Source organism: Tupaia chinensis, unplaced genomic scaffold (assembly GCF_000334495.1).
Source record: "Tupaia chinensis unplaced genomic scaffold, TupChi_1.0 Scaffold143796_1, whole genome shotgun sequence".
Classification (NCBI taxonomy): Eukaryota; Metazoa; Chordata; class Mammalia; order Scandentia; family Tupaiidae; genus Tupaia; species Tupaia belangeri.
Genome location: NW_006203646.1, coordinates 2824899 through 2840723, shown reverse-complemented (window position 1 = coordinate 2840723; position 15825 = coordinate 2824899). Strand labels below are relative to the sequence as shown.

General features: G+C 38.8%; 1 protein-coding gene across 1 annotated transcript in view; it reads right to left on the bottom strand.

Moving 5' to 3' along the window:
* Nucleotides 1-15825, bottom strand: part of RNF145 (ring finger protein 145) — a gene marked incomplete in the record, with an annotated part of 51811 nt that overhangs the window by 15775 nt on the left and 20211 nt on the right. The window contains 4 exon segments of the mRNA XM_027766936.1: nt 1-76; nt 750-890; nt 5698-5873; nt 8457-8692. Coding sequence (XP_027622737.1) covers nt 1-76; nt 750-890; nt 5698-5873; nt 8457-8692 — 629 coding nt within the window.

Sequence of the window (15825 nt, the reverse complement as noted above, 5' to 3'; positions counted from 1 at the left end):
CCGGTGAACCACCTGTAGCTCTATCAGCCCAGTCTGCACTGCCAAGATCAAGAGTGTCACTCCTTCTGTCATACCCCTGAAAAAGCATACATTTTCAGAAAATAAATCGATCAATAATCCAAATCTCATTTCATTCCAAAGAGAAAAATAATATAAAGGCATAGATTGTTGTTACATATTTTTTAATCTGACTAAAAGCCTGATTAGAATACTAACTTCATATCACTGAACATTAATACTATAATATACAATCACATGTATCATTACATGCAGAAAAGAATAATCAGCTATTATTTTAGCATGCAATGAGTGGGAGAAAAAAAGCAACTTCTTCTAAGATGCTTTGTTAATGAGCCAGATACTTCTGATGTTCTTAGATATACTGAACTGTAACTTACTTACATCATGAACAAAATTATGATTATAAAAGATAAAATCTTGAGTGAATGTCTTCATAATCTTGGAAAAGTGAATGGTTTTTCATATAAAAATGGGAAAAAGTGTTTGAAAAATCCCTTAAAATCAAGGAAAGAAAGGTGTCTACTATATCATAATGTACACATAATAAAAATGTCTTTCTTACACAGAAATTTATTTTTTCATAGTACTTTAATCCAGATATTGCAACCATTCAAAAAAAATTCTCAAAATTCCATTTTCTCTAAAACTCACTGACCAAAGAAATTCACCATTACTTCAAATTATCTATAGGATTTAAATTTCTAGACACATTCAAATGAAGAACTTACCGATTCATGGCAGGATCATTCATGAAAGCTCGATAACCCTGCAAGTAAAACTTGCAGAGTGTCAGAACACCCAAGGCAACAAAAGAAACCGTGAAGACCAGACCCAAAAGAGAATAAGGAGTGCTGCAGCATTCAGCAATACTGGAAAGAAAAGGGAGAAGGGACAGAATAAATGTTCTATTTGGAATAAAACCGTTTTAAACCTTTGCATAACCACCATGCCTGATGCTCAACAACTAAAACACTACAAACCAAAATCCTAGGTGATCACCCAATCAACCATTAATAATTTAAATAAACTTATTATTAGTCAAGTCCACATTTTTCTATCTCTTTGGCAAATATCCAGTAAATGACAACATATCTGAAACAAGGTCTTTATTTTCCTTAATTACCTGTACTTTCCTTAAAAGGAAGTAAAATTCAAAAAGCATAAATCTTGTTCCAACTTCAAGAAACATATAATTAGCATGCTGAGTATGTAAAAGAAACTTGTGTAGCAGTGGATTTTTCTTGTGAGAAATGCGGGCTCTTCATTTGTTCAGATTATATAGCTAGGTGGGTTCCCTGCTGCAACTCCTGCTTGCCCAAACTGCAAAGGAGCAGGGACTTTACTGACTTGGCAGCTCCCTGACCCAACTCACTACAACATCTTACATACTACTGGTGTCTTATATTTAATTTAGGTTTAAATAAATGCATATTAAAGGATCATTTCAAAAGCATGCCCAAGACGATTTAAAAATAAGTTTAACATCAATGTTTTATATAAAAGTGAGTTATGATGCCACATATAAGGATAACTGGAAGAACTTACACTAGTTTTTGTAAATACTCTATTGAACTAATATATATTAGACACTAACTTACATGTACTTTTAGTGTATATATCAGTATGTACTGAGTGGAATTTAGGATTTATACAACTCTTGGGTCGTCAGAAAAGCCATGACGTATTTTTCTGTGCAAAAATGAAAGCATTCTATGTTACCTAGGCCAATGTACATTATGATGAGAACATGTTTTTTTGTTTGTTTGTTTTGGTTTTTTTTTTTTTTTTTTGACAGTTTTCTGTTAGCAGTCCAAATAGCCACAATCATTGTGGCTGATAGCTAAAAGAATAAATAATTTTATAACATGCCTACAAATCTAACTTCTGAAATGTTTGACACTGTTCTCACAGAAACGATATCACATTTAAATAAACTGTAGTGTTAAAATACAAAAATCATGCCTGAAAATATACTAAAAATTTTACTTCATTCTAATTGGAAAAGGATGAAAATTTTACTGAGGGGTCCATGCTATTTCTCTATTCTCAACTCCGTAACTAGAGAATTACATCTAAACAGCCCGATTTAATAGCATATTCAAGAGAAGCATATTATTTTCCTCTTATGTTTTTTAAGCTTTTATCTCCATGAGCAAGAGAGACAGAGAGGGAGAGACAGTACATCCAGCAGGGTCTGCATGCCACGATCACTCCCAGCCTCAGCCAGCTCCAGCTCATGGGCACATGTGTGTCTGGTGTACTCAGGGAGCTATGCAGACATGAGCCTGGAACCTTCCCATACAGGTCAGCCTCAGAGAGCATCGCATTTAACTGCTGCCCACTGCGGGCCCCTTCTCTTAAGGGAAAACAATGTGATACCATTTTTCCAAAGAGGGCATACTAAAGTATTAAAAAGATTTCAACCTAGCCTTAAGGAAATAAAAGAAATTAGGAAATTTACTGTCTTTCTTCCCTCGCTCTTCAATACGAGCCTTTTTTTTTTTGGAGAGGTTTTTGCTATAGGGCAGATGCGTTCACTAGAAAGAGAGAGAGAGACAGAAAGTGAGACATCACCCCCCAGGGGGGATGGCAATGCCACAATCCCTTCTTCTCCATTCTCCTCTCAGGATCTTAGGCACGCACGCACACACGTGTGAGTTTTAAGCTACCCAGGCTGGGACTCGAACAACGGTTGACTACATGGGAGTCCAGTGACATAGCCATTACGCCAACTGCTAGTCCCAATAAGAGACATTTTTAATTTATCTTAGTTTCTATTTTCTCTTCTTGTTTTTTGGTTTGCAAGAGCTTTTCGTTGTTGTTGTTTAGCTGGGGTATTTGGCTAAGCTTCCAATCCTCTTTTTGTAAATAAGTTTTTGCAGGAAAACACATAAATATAATTTGACACACAGAAGCATGAAGGACAGAGAACAATTCTTACAGCAATATATATTAATGAAAGAACCAATATGGGAACTTTTCAATTAAAAACCAAAATGAAACATTCTTATCTTGAAAAAGGATCATCTTTACAGGTTACGTATAGAAAAGGAATAGAAAAAAACTTTATTTTGGCAAGACACCTAAACGTCATGTAAAATCCCAGTACTACTTGCTTAGTTTCTAAGTGCAAATTCCTGCCCAGCTTAGTGACTCGCTAAGCCCATCACAGCGCGCTGTACCTCACTTGACTGTGCTTTGCAATGGCTAAGTCTGGCTGAAAGCACAGCCAACTCCAGGCCCCACACTGAGGGTACCTTCCTTACCACAGAATTATATATCTTTTTATTTAATTTCAGTTTTTCTTTTTTATGAGTCACTTAGAATTTCTGCATAAAACCTTCATAATAAAAACAAATAACAACTAAACTTACTTAATATTGGTCATTAAAATGTGCTTGATGTTGGTATCAATTTACCATATATTTATCAAAATTACTTATAATTAAAGGCTACTCATTTTCATGGACCAACAGGTGGCACGATGGTTAAGGCGCTGGATTCCCATGAGGCCTACCATGGTTCAAGTCCCGGATCTGGCAGCTTGAAACTCACGCTGGGTGCGTGTTATGTGCATGCCCAAAATCCCAGCAGTAAAATAGAGGAAAAGGGATTGCAGTGTGGCCAGCCCCCTTGTGGGATGATTTCTCACTTTCCCTCTCACTGTCTCTCTCTTTCTCTCTCTCCTCTCTGGCAAGTGCACATGCCCTATGGCAAAAAAACAAACAAAAACAAAAACAAAACAAAAAAACAGCTAACAAAAACAAAACAGTAAATATGTCTTAAATTTCTTTTTCCCAATACCACTAAACATTTTCTCCTACCACACTGGATGGCTGAAAAACAACTTTTATCTGCCTATATATATTTTCTAGGAGGAAAAACAATAAGCCAGGGAACCGACGTATATACCCATGTGTTAGATTCTCAGAACTTAAGGGTCAAACTCAGGGTAGGAAAAAAATCACAAATGTGGATCTAGCATAAACTCACAATAAAGACACTCAACTGGGAAACAGACTCAAATCACAGAAGACTTAAAAAAAACTTATCTAGGGGACCAGCAGGTGGTGTGGTGGTTAAGGCGCTGGACATTCCCATATGGCCAACCATGGTTCAAGTCCTGGACCTGGTGGCTTGCTTTCTCACCCTCTTTCTCTGTGTGTGTGTGACTCTCTGGTCAAAATGAAATGAGTAAATAAAATTAAAAATATTAAAAAAAAAAAAAAAACTTATCTAAAAAATCAAGTCTTAGGATTCTTTTGTGTTAACTACAAAGTACTATAATATGCTCATTTCACCAATTATTTGACTCTCTCAAGAGTGAAGCAACACATTAAAATAGAACATGAGGCTCACAGGTGACATGGTAGTTAAGGTGATGCATTCCCACACAGCCACCATGGTTCAAGTCCTGGGCCCAGCAGTTTGAAACTCACTCTAGGCCCATGTGCGTGGACGCCCAAAATCCCAGAAGGAGAATGCAGAAGAGAATGTGGTGTAGCCATCCCTCTTAGGGGGTGATTTCTCACTTTCCCTTTCACTCTCTCTGACTCTCTGGTGAGTATACATACCCTATGGCAAAAACCTAAAATAATAATAATGATAACAATAATAATGATAGGGCATTGAAACTCACTCTAGGCCCATGTGCGTGGACGCCCAAAATCCCAGAAGGAGAATGCAGAAGAGAATGTGGTGTAGCCATCCCTCTTAGGGGGTGATTTCTCACTTTCCCTTTCACTCTCTCTGACTCTCTGGTGAGTATACATACCCTATGGCAAAAACCTAAAATAATAATAATGATAACAATAATAATGATAGGGCATAATTAAAATGTATAGATAAGTAGCAGGTTTTGAACTCCAATGGGATTTCAGTGTCTGCTTTGCCTCTTTTAGCAGTGTCACCTGGGGCAAATAATTTTTGGTGGGAGTTTCCTCAGCTGCCATTATGCTAACTGCTGGTTCCCGATAAGTAGAAAGTTTTGAACTCCAATGGGATTTCAGTGTCTGCTTTGCCTCTTTTAGCAGTGTCACCTGGGGCAAATAATTTTTGGTGGGAGTTTCCTCAGCTATAATATGGTAACAAAGGCACCTATCTCTTCCCATTGCTGTGAAGATTTAACAAACAGGGAAGTGTTCAGTAGTGTAGCACATATTAAGTACTCAATAAGCCATAATTATTTTTGTAACATACTTTTCTCTTACTGACCCAATAATTTAACTTGACATTGAAAACACACTTTTACAATTTGCTACGTATCTTTCTACAAACCATTTGCTATACTCTGACCCATAGTGCAGCAGACATGCCATTACTGCACTAGCAAATCACTGCATTGCCAGACATAGGTATCCACAGAATGGAAAGAGTATCTTAAATATAAAGTAATATTGTTGATAAAAGGGAATCTGTAGGAGGGCCAGTAGCTGGTGTGATGGTTAAGGTGCTGGACTCCCACATGGCTGATGTGGTTTGAGTCCCAGACCTGGTGGCTTGCTTTCTCACTTTCTGTCTCTCTTTCTCTCTTTGATGAGCACATGTGTCCTACAGCAAAAAGTTTAAAATAATTATAATTCTTAAAAAAAAAAAAGTGTAGAACTTAGTATTCCTAAATTAAAGTTTTCTCTTCCTAAGGTTATATACACAGTATCATAAGCTCTCATTAATTACCTTGTCAAAAAAAGGAAAAGAAGCCTCTCACGTGATGCAGGCTGATCTCGAGTACTGAAATAGGAATAAATCTGAAGAGCAAATAAGACGAGCCAAAAAACCATGAAAAGAACAGGAACTACCAGTTGATTCCACAGGGACATTCCCAAGGCTAGAAGGCCATAAACCTCCACCACCTGAATAGGAAAAGAACAAAGGGAAATATCTTGCATCACCTTCAATAAACACTTTTTAAACACTTAAAAGTTTAATGTGAAGGACTTAAAGTGAAAAACTAAACAGCTTTTCTTTTATCGCAAGATTCATTCAGCTGAGTTCCTTTAAAGTCAGCTGTATACATACTTACAAAATAGCATATTTTCACAATTTTACTGCTTTTGCATTATTATTAACATGATAACTCACTCATCTGAGGCAACAGTGAATTACCCTAATAATTCAGGAATAAGGTCAAATTAAGATCACATCGGGAACCAGCAGTTAGCGTAATGGCTATGTCGCTGGACTCCCACGTAGTCAACCGCGGTTCGCGTCCTGGACCCGGTGGCTTAAAACTCACGCCGGGCGCATGTGCGTGCGTGCCCAGGATCCCGAGAGGAGAATGGAAGAGAGGGGATTGCGGCGTCACCATCCCCCCCAGGGGGGGGGTTATTTCTCGCTTTCTGTCTCTATGTCTCTGTCTGGCGAGCGCACACGCCCTATAACAAAAATCTCTCCAAAAAAAATAAAAAATAAAAAATTACCTCAAAAGTAGTTTGCGGAAAGGTAGTAAAACACATATCTAACCAAAGCAATCAGAGTACCATGTATGAAGCAACCGTTTGAGGCGCTAGGGAAAGGGAAATGGGAAAGAATATTTCAGGTTTTTTCCAGAAATGCCCTTGGTGAGAAATAGTTCAATGGAAAACAGAATATTTAATCAACAGAGAAGTTTGCTCTACTGCAGAACAAAGTTAGTGAGTCTTTTTCCCAAAATTGCTTCTCAATTTATTTGGTTTTCCAATTATATTCACACTACAAAAAGGTACATCTAAAAAATAGCTTACCAAGCTACCATAACTTAAATTAGTTTTCCAGTTTATAAAACAATCTCTTTACAAAATAGATAATCAATTCCCAAGAACTGACTCAATCCAAGAGCACAGATGTAATCGAGCTAGGGACAAGACCCTGGTAACAGCAGCCAACTGTCTTGCTAGAATCTCTCAAGCTGGTAACAGAATGTTTCAATAAGCTACTAATATTCTACAGAATTAACTCAAAGTACATTGCTTTGCAGGTTATTCTAGATTAAAATTCTTTTCGTTAGAAAAGCAAATGCTTTTTTGACAACTTAGTCACAGTTTATCTCTATTTTCCCAACTAAAAAATATTAAAAGAGAAAGGAAATTGCCCAACCAGCTGCAAAATTATTATCAGAGGAAAACTGAGCAATGAAATAAAGAGAATACTTTTCCTTTTTCCATTCAAGGAACAGGCCACTAGACAAATCCAACAGTTTCCATTTCTTGCTTATCCAATTCTTTCCAAGTCACAAATTTCATAACCTATAATTTATTTTGAACAGTACTATACTAAGTGATACAAGAATTTTAAGTTAACCAAGAGAGTAAATATGTCTTTATGGTTACTAAATATTTGATATGCACTAAGAATTTAGCAAATATCTACTGTTTATTGCAAACTAGGATAGCATAACAATTCTGAATTCAAAGAAAAATCATATTATCTTAAATTAAATGTATTGTTCTAATTCAGAATCCACCTACAACCCTCCCCCATGAAGCAACTCTTTACTAAGAGTGTAGAGGTAACCTCCTCTTCTTTGGAAGATCTACTTCTGGGAAAAATGCCCAAGTTAATCATTGTGTAAGAGGAAAACAGACGGTAGAATCAGGCGAAGGTCAAGAGTTTAGGGAAATTATTTTTGTCCCTGGGGCCATAAGAGAACACTTTGCCGACTCTCAGTCTGACTAATCTAAGAGCTTCCTGTGCCTTATATACCGTGTACACACTCAGGAGGCGAAAGAGAACGACTATTTCAACACTCTCTTTTTATACAAATATCAGGCTTGAGATCTATTTTATATACTAAAACACCAAACAGAAACATTTACCTCCCAAGTGTCGACTGTTTGTATCTGAAAATAATCTGTCTGAGAGCAAAGGCTAAAAATAGTAGGGGAGAGACGGCATACCAAGACGGATGTTAAGGTTGGCCATCAGTTCAAACACTGCATCTACGTGGAAGTCACCATATTACAAGCCAAAACTATTTAACTTTTCAGTTTAACTACATTAGATAAACAAAAGGAAGAAACCAGTCACAGAAGGATTACAATCAGGAGAAAATCAGGACTTGATGTCTAGTTATTCAATTCTTTATTATTTTGTCTTGATGCTATAGTTGACACATACTGAAGGTCATCACCCTGGCATTGAACTCATTTAAATCTCACAGCAACCCTGAGAGAAGTACAACTCTTATTTTTAGCTCCGTTTTACAGAAAGTAAAATTAAGTGATTATCCCAAGGTTACAGCTAGTAAACAGGAGCAGGGTATTAGCCACCCCCATCTGCTTCCAGAGAACCACTTCTTTATTGCCTTCCTAATAAAGAATGCCAGATGCTCCTAACTAGATTGGAAACCACTGCTGTTTTGAAACTATAAAAACGATGACTATGAAATAAAAATAGATTTTAATGTCCTTAACATTTACATAGAATTTTATTTATCTTTGCATGGTTGTCAGTCTTACCTGAACCAATTCTCTGTATGCAGACTTAGCAAGATTATAAGGTACTAAAAGATTAGACCCAAGAAAATAGAGAACTTCCAATCCAGTAAAAATCATAGCAAATTTGTTGATGATAACTATAGTCTCCAGAGGAACGAGGCAGAGTCGTGCTAGCAGAGGAAGCATATGAGCAGAAAATAGCCAAATCTGCTTTGTTTTCATGACACAGGAGCATAAAGTACACACCACCAACTGACCTAAAGTGAGGAACAGAATGCATTTCATTTTAAGCACTTGGCATCTACAAAATAAAAACAAAAAAACACTGTTGACAAGGATGGTAATAGCTTTTTAAGAAGCCTAAATAACAACTCTTAGATAACATTTTATAATCAAATTTTAAATTCATCTGATCTTAATTACATATTCACATAATTACATATTCTGTGAATTTTGAATACCAATTTCCAAGGGCTGATTTGAAAAAAGCTGTATAGATTTCCACTGTTTTTCTTCACATTTCTGATAGCATGTATAACATGGAAAAAATTTTAAACAATGTCTAACTTAGTATTATAATCCAGCTACATATATACATATATGTATACATACACACACACACATATATATTTTCTTATACATATGGCCCCTTTTCTAAAGGTACTCAATATTTAACTACTCCAGTCTACAGCTAAAAACAAAATCCAGGACCAGCAGATGGTGTAATGGTTATGTCGCTGGACTCCAACGTGGTCAACCAAGGACTGGACCCAGCAGCTTAAAACTCAACACTAGGTGTGTGTGCGTGCGTGCCCAAGATTCTGAAAGGAAAATGGAGGAGAAGGAATTGCGGCGTGGTCGTCCCCCCTGGGGAGGTGATTTCTCACTTCCTGTCTCTCTCTCTCTCTGTCTCTCCGGTGAGCGTACACATCTTACAGCAAAAAACTCTCTTAAAAAAAAGAAAAACATAAAATTCAAGAGATACTTGTCTAAGATTGCACTGCAACAAGACTTGTTCTGAGGTTTCTCCACCTTTAATTATTTTTATAGAACCATGCAAGCTTCTCCAAATAAGTTAAACATGAAAGTTAAAACTTCAAACAAATTGTTCTTGCATAAGATTGCACCTGATCATTATAAAAACACAGAAAACCATAAAAGTAAAGAAGCAGCCAGATGGTGATGTGGCGGTAAAACATGAAGCTCTTCAAGGATGACCCAAAAGGGACGGCTCCAGCTTCATGTCCAGAAACCACCTGACCACTCTGGGCATGCGTGTGCAGAATCTGCATTCTGTTGGTTACCGGCGGGTAAGCAACATATATAAATATGTGAAAAAAGCTCTGAAATTTCTGTTTGTGTTCTATCCCATTTTTAACAGTATTTTAAAATGTCAATCATCTTTATACAAAGCTGAATATTCCTAACAATCTACCACACTATAAAACACATTTGGTATTTGTTCCCACAAAGCAGTATGTTTAGCCCTTTATAAAAAACTGGTATCCAGATCCAGCTGTGAAGGGTGTGTGAGGTAAGCAGTGAGATGCTGCTGCACTGAGGCTGGGGTCACATGGGAGGCCCAGGTTCAGATCTTAAATTGACCTAAACATGCCTATTCGGTAGTCCTTGCCTATAATCCTAATTGACTGGGAGGCTTGAGTGAGAGGATCGTGGCTCAGTAAGATCCTCACAGAACTTAGATCCCATGCCAGGTGGTGGCAGAGTAGTAACACTGGATCCACAGGGAGAGGTTTCGGGTTTGCATCTGGACATGTCCCTGAACACACAGGCTCACATGTGCCCTTGGAGCAGGCCAGCTGAAACTGAGGACAAATCCTGGTGTGAAGACCCTATTAGGGATGCCTTTCTTCTCTCACCTCTTTGCCTCTCGTAGCAGAAATAGGGGCCAGCAGGTGGCACAGAGGTTAAGGTGCTAGACTTTCATATGGCTGACAGTGGTTTGAGTCCTGGACCCAGTGGCTTGAAACTCAGGCTGGGCATGTGTGTGTGCATGCCCAAAATCCCAAGGGGAGAATGGAGAACAGACTACACATGGCCATCCTCCTAAGGGGTGATTTCTCACTTTCCCTCTCAGTCTCTTTCTATCTCTGTGGCAAGTGCAAGCACCCTACAGCAAAAATCTCTCCAAAAAAAAAAGAAAGAAACTTAATGTATCATTAAAAAAAAAAAAAAAAAAGAATTGCTATTCAAATATGTGGAAAACATTCATAAAGGCGTAAAAAAGGAGGAAAACTCAAAAAGAAAACAAGGCTAGATCCCACAGAGTCAACCATGATTGAAATCCTGGCCCCTGGCTGCTTAAAAAACATGCCAGGCACATGTGCATGTATGACCGAAATTTGAGAGGATGGAGAAATGGAGAAGAGTTTACAGCATAAGCACACCACACTGTGGGTGGGGAGTGCTCTCTCTCTCTCTCTCTCTGTCTTCTGGTAAGATACCTGGCAATTTAAAAAAAAAAAAGAGAAAGAGGGAGAGAATCTATAAATAAGGTATGTCAACATTATAGAAGATATTAAAAAAAAAGAGCTTTGAGGCAACTCATGGTTAGTTTTAGCCAGACCACTACTTTCTCCAATTCAGGAAGGAAAACTGAAATTTATTCTCTGCAGATGCTAAAACTGAGGCTCCTATATATCATGCACAGCCTATAAAACCATAGCAAAAGTAAGGTGCCCAAATGAAAAAAGGGGATTAAAATAAAAGGCCGTAGGGGCCTGTAGGTGGTGTGGTGGTTAAAGGTGCTGGACTCCCACATAGCTGAATGCGGTTCAAGTCTGAGACCTGGTGGCTTGCTTTCTCACTTTCTCTCTCTCTCTCTCTTGCTCTGTCTCTCTTTCTCTCTGTCACTCTCTGGTCCTGGACCTGGCAGTTTAAAACTCATACCCAGCATGTGTGCACGCCCAAAATCTTGAGAGGAGAATGGAGAAGGGATTGTAGCATGGCCATCTCCCACCCAGGGAGGGTGATTTCTTACTTTCTGTCTCTCTGGTGAGCGCCCATGCACTATGGTAAAAATCTCTCTTAAAAAAAAAAAAGTCAATGGATACAAAAAAAAAAAAAAATGAGTAATAATTCAACAGAGAAAGCAAAGTTAGGAAATGTCAAAAAGATAAAGGAATTCTCAAAAAGACACACACCCCCCAAAGGCACAAGAGTGTACACAAAACAAGGAAAATACAACAGTAAGAAAATTAGGGGTTTGGGACTAGCAGTTGGCATAATGGCTATATTGCTGGACTCCCATGTAGTAGATGCGGTTCAAGTCCCAGACCCAGTGGCTTAAACTCATGCCGGGTGCATGTGCGTGTGTGCCCAAGATCCCGACAGGAGAATGGAGGAGAAGGGATTGCGGTGTGGCCATCCCCTTGGGGAGTGATTTCTTGCTTTCTGTCTCTCTGTCTCTGTCTTTCTGGCAAGCACACATGCCCTATAGCAAAAACCTCTCAAATAAATAAATAAATAAGAAAATTAGGGGTTCAATGTAGGAGATCCATGTCCACTAAAGATTTCTAGAAAAGAATAAAAGAGAAAACAGCAGGGAAGAAACAATCATGCCTTGGAAGAAGAGGTCTCCAGGGAATAATACTGACAGTGGGCAGAGAGTGTGCAGAAGAACAGATCTGTCATAAAATTGTGGTATTACTTAACTTTTAAAAATTAGTGTAGGGACCAGCAGTTAGTGTAATGGCTATGTTGCTGGACTCCCATGTAGTCGACTGCAGTTCGCATCCTGGACCCGGTAGCTTAAAACTCACTTTGGGTGCGTGTCCATGCGTGCCCAAGATCCCGAGAGGAGAACGGAGGAGAAGGGATTGCGGCATGACCATCCCCCCCCGGGGGGGGGGGGATTTCTCGCTTTCTGTCTTTCTGCCTGTCTCTGTCTGTTTGGTGAGCGCACACGCCCTATAACAAAAACCTCTCCAAAAAATAAAAATAAAAATTAATGTATTTCTTTGATGAAAGAGTTAAAATTAGAAAGCTAAAATACTGAAAGTGCTTGCTGGATATACTTTATTACTAAGAGTCATTAGAAATTTTCATTCTGGCATATCAACTGTGCTCCCAGCTATGACACTCAAATTTCCTTGTTCCGCATGATGGAAACTTCCTCTAAGCTTTAAACATTCCAGTAAATATAAGCCAGCACACACGGTGCTCAGCTCGAGGGCCGCAGGTTTCATTATCTTCTTTCACAGAAGAATATGACTCAACTGACATATTCTCTTTAAATGACTACTCATCCTGTTTAGGTGAAAGAAGGAAGGAGTCATATTGTTGCCGAAATCTCTCCTGTAGCACCAGAAGATGAAGTTGTTTGTTTTCTGTTGTGTTTATTCCAACCAGTAATTCTGTATAAATCAAAATCACAATATACTCTGGATTTCAGGATTCCCCTATTAGAAATACATTTAAAAAGTCTGCAACCCTAAGAAATAATGGCATAGTCAAATTATTCAGTTTTTCATTAAAAGTTTATTATTGAAGGGATGCCCTGTAGCTTAGCAGTTAATGGAAGTAGATGCTGCATGGCTGACTACAGTTCAAATCCTGGCCCTGGCAGCTTGAAAAACACATTGAGCATTTGTGCATGCATGCCCAAAATCCTGATGGTAAAGAGGAATGAGGATAAGGGGAAGTGGCATGACTACACCTCATTGAGGAGTGCTTTCTGTCCCCACCACCCCCGCAAACACATGTACCCTCTAGCGATTAAAAAAAAATTTACTCCTAAAATGGAAGAAAAGGAATGCGAAGTTGCTTAAATACCAAACTTGGAAGAAAAGGTGCTACTTAATAGTTTACAGATTCTGTTTTATTTCCAATTAATTTTTTTTTTTTTTGGAGAGGTTTCTACTACAGGGCACGTGCACTAGCCAAAGGGAGACAGAGAGAGAGAAAGCGAGAAATCACCCCACAGGGGGAATGGCCATGCCGCAATCCCTTCTCCTCTATTCTCCTCTCGGGATCTTGGGCATGCACGCACACGCGCCTGGCATGAGTTTAAGCCACTGGGTCTGGGACTCAAACCGCGGTCGACTACATGGGAGTCCAGCAACATAGCCATTATGCCAACTGCTGGTCCCCCAACTGAATCTTAGTTGAATAGAGAAAACCATAGCCACTGATAAGAATCTGAAGATGTTTCATATTCATACTAAAGTATATCACAAACTAAAAAAAAATTTTACAGATTTTCTAATCTAGCAAATACCTTCATAAATGAATGTTACTATTATTAAATACACTAACTCAAAATGTAGTCATAAAGCAACATTATTTGTGCCTCCCGCTGACTTATAAAATTAATTACCAAAACTCTGAAACTATTTTAAAGTTGAGACTTTCCTCTTACTCTAGCTCAGGCCTCCTCTGGACAGAACACCTGCAATTTAGAGAGGGGAAGAGGTTGTGGACCTAGCAAGTCTCAGTCTCTTCTCCAACTCACCCATAATGGGGGCAGGTAGGGAAGGAGGAGGGAGGGAAGAAGGAAAGTCCCTACTTGAGTGTACTCTAATAAAAACATGGTGCTGGTGCTCCTTGGACTTGAGGCATTTAAAACTTTCTCCTGGACACTTTTTTCTTTTGCCAGAGAGTGTGCACGCTCACTGGAGTTTTACTTATTTATACACACACACAGGTTAAATATACAGAGAAAGAAATAGGTCTGTATCTCTCTGTATATACGTGTATATATATCCATATATTTCTTCTCTCTGTGTGTATTTGTATGTATACAGATATCTCTCTATATATATATCTGTGCACATAGATTTTATGTATATACAGATTTTCAATTTATGTATATATATTGTATATATACACACGCAGATATCTATATCTATAGATTGATGTATATATATACACCTCAAGACAGAGAACGAGAGAGAGACAAAGTGAGAGAGCGCCCCCAAGGGGATGGTCACGATGCAATCCTGTCTCCTCCATTTCTCCCTCCTTGTGGAATTTTGGACACACGCATGCGGCATGCTAGGAGTGTTTTTCAAGCCACATGATCTGGGACGCAAACTGTGCAGTCAGCCACATGGGATCCAGTCACCTTAACCACCACAGCACCAGGGACAGTCTCAGAAGAACCCTCTCTTGGATACTTCCATGGGTTCTTCTGAGACTGACCCCATCTCTATGGACCTCTGTCCTGTGGAACCCTTGGTGCTTGGTACGCACCCTCCTCTGCCTGTTCTTGGTTCTTTCCTCAGCTCCTGGGAATCCAGTCATTCAATTTCTGTTGGTGTTTCCTCACTCTTTAAAGGGTCCTCTGGAACAGGACCTAAGAAAAATCCCACACAGACTCGTGGGCCCCTATCTGATCTATGGGAACCTCACATCCTTTGCCTCTACAAATTTGAAGATACAGGAAAACCCTACAAGGCATTTCATTCCAGTCAAAAAACCCAAGAGGCAGCCAGCCCACTGCTAGCTCTTAAAATCAAATTACAACTGTAAGTCACACAGTGATCTGGCTACTGGGTTATCAAAAAAAGTCCTGAAGCATTTTTGCATAGAAAAAAAATCGTTGTGACTTTTCCGATAACCTCATGTATTGTTTTTAGGCCTTAGCCAATACTTCTATTTTTAACAACCTGCCACTTGAATATTTTAATCATATCTCAATTTCTGGATGTTTCTGGAAATAGACTGATAGATTTCAACAACAATAAGTAACTTTAGATATAAGATATTTCAATTTAATCTGTCAAAATAATTAGCTCTATTTGAAAATTAATCATGGAAACTGAGAGGCAGCCATTCTGCTCAAGATCCTGCTTTTCACTATTTCATAATGCCTTTAGACCATGCACATGGCCAGAACTGTAGTCAAATAAACCTCAATTCTCTTGAAAAATCATTAATTAATTAGTTAGTTAACATGGCCGGCTGGTAGTGCAGTGTTTAAGGCAGCTAGATCCTATGTCTGACTGAATGGTTCAAGTCCTGAACTTAGATTCTTCCGAAACACACCAAAGTCAAAGTCCTGAAAGGAGAAATGGGAAAAGGCACCGCCAGACGACCATGTGGGGTTGTTTTCTCACTTTCTTTTTCTATCTGTCTCTCTAGCAAGTGCATGCACCCTCCAGAAAATTAAAAATAATAATAATGATGATGATGATTTTCTCAAATACTCAATATACCCTGGGAGAAAACATAAGCAAGTGGGGTCAGCAGGTGGCATCATGTTGAAGGCACTGGACTACCAGCCTGGCCGACCACAGACTTCTCAGACTTGATGGCTTGAAAATCACACCAGGCCCATGTGCAGGCACACCCAGAATCTTGAGAAGAGAATGGAGAAAAGGATTGTGGCATGGTCACCCCCCCCCCCCGGGGGGGGGAAGTTTGTCAA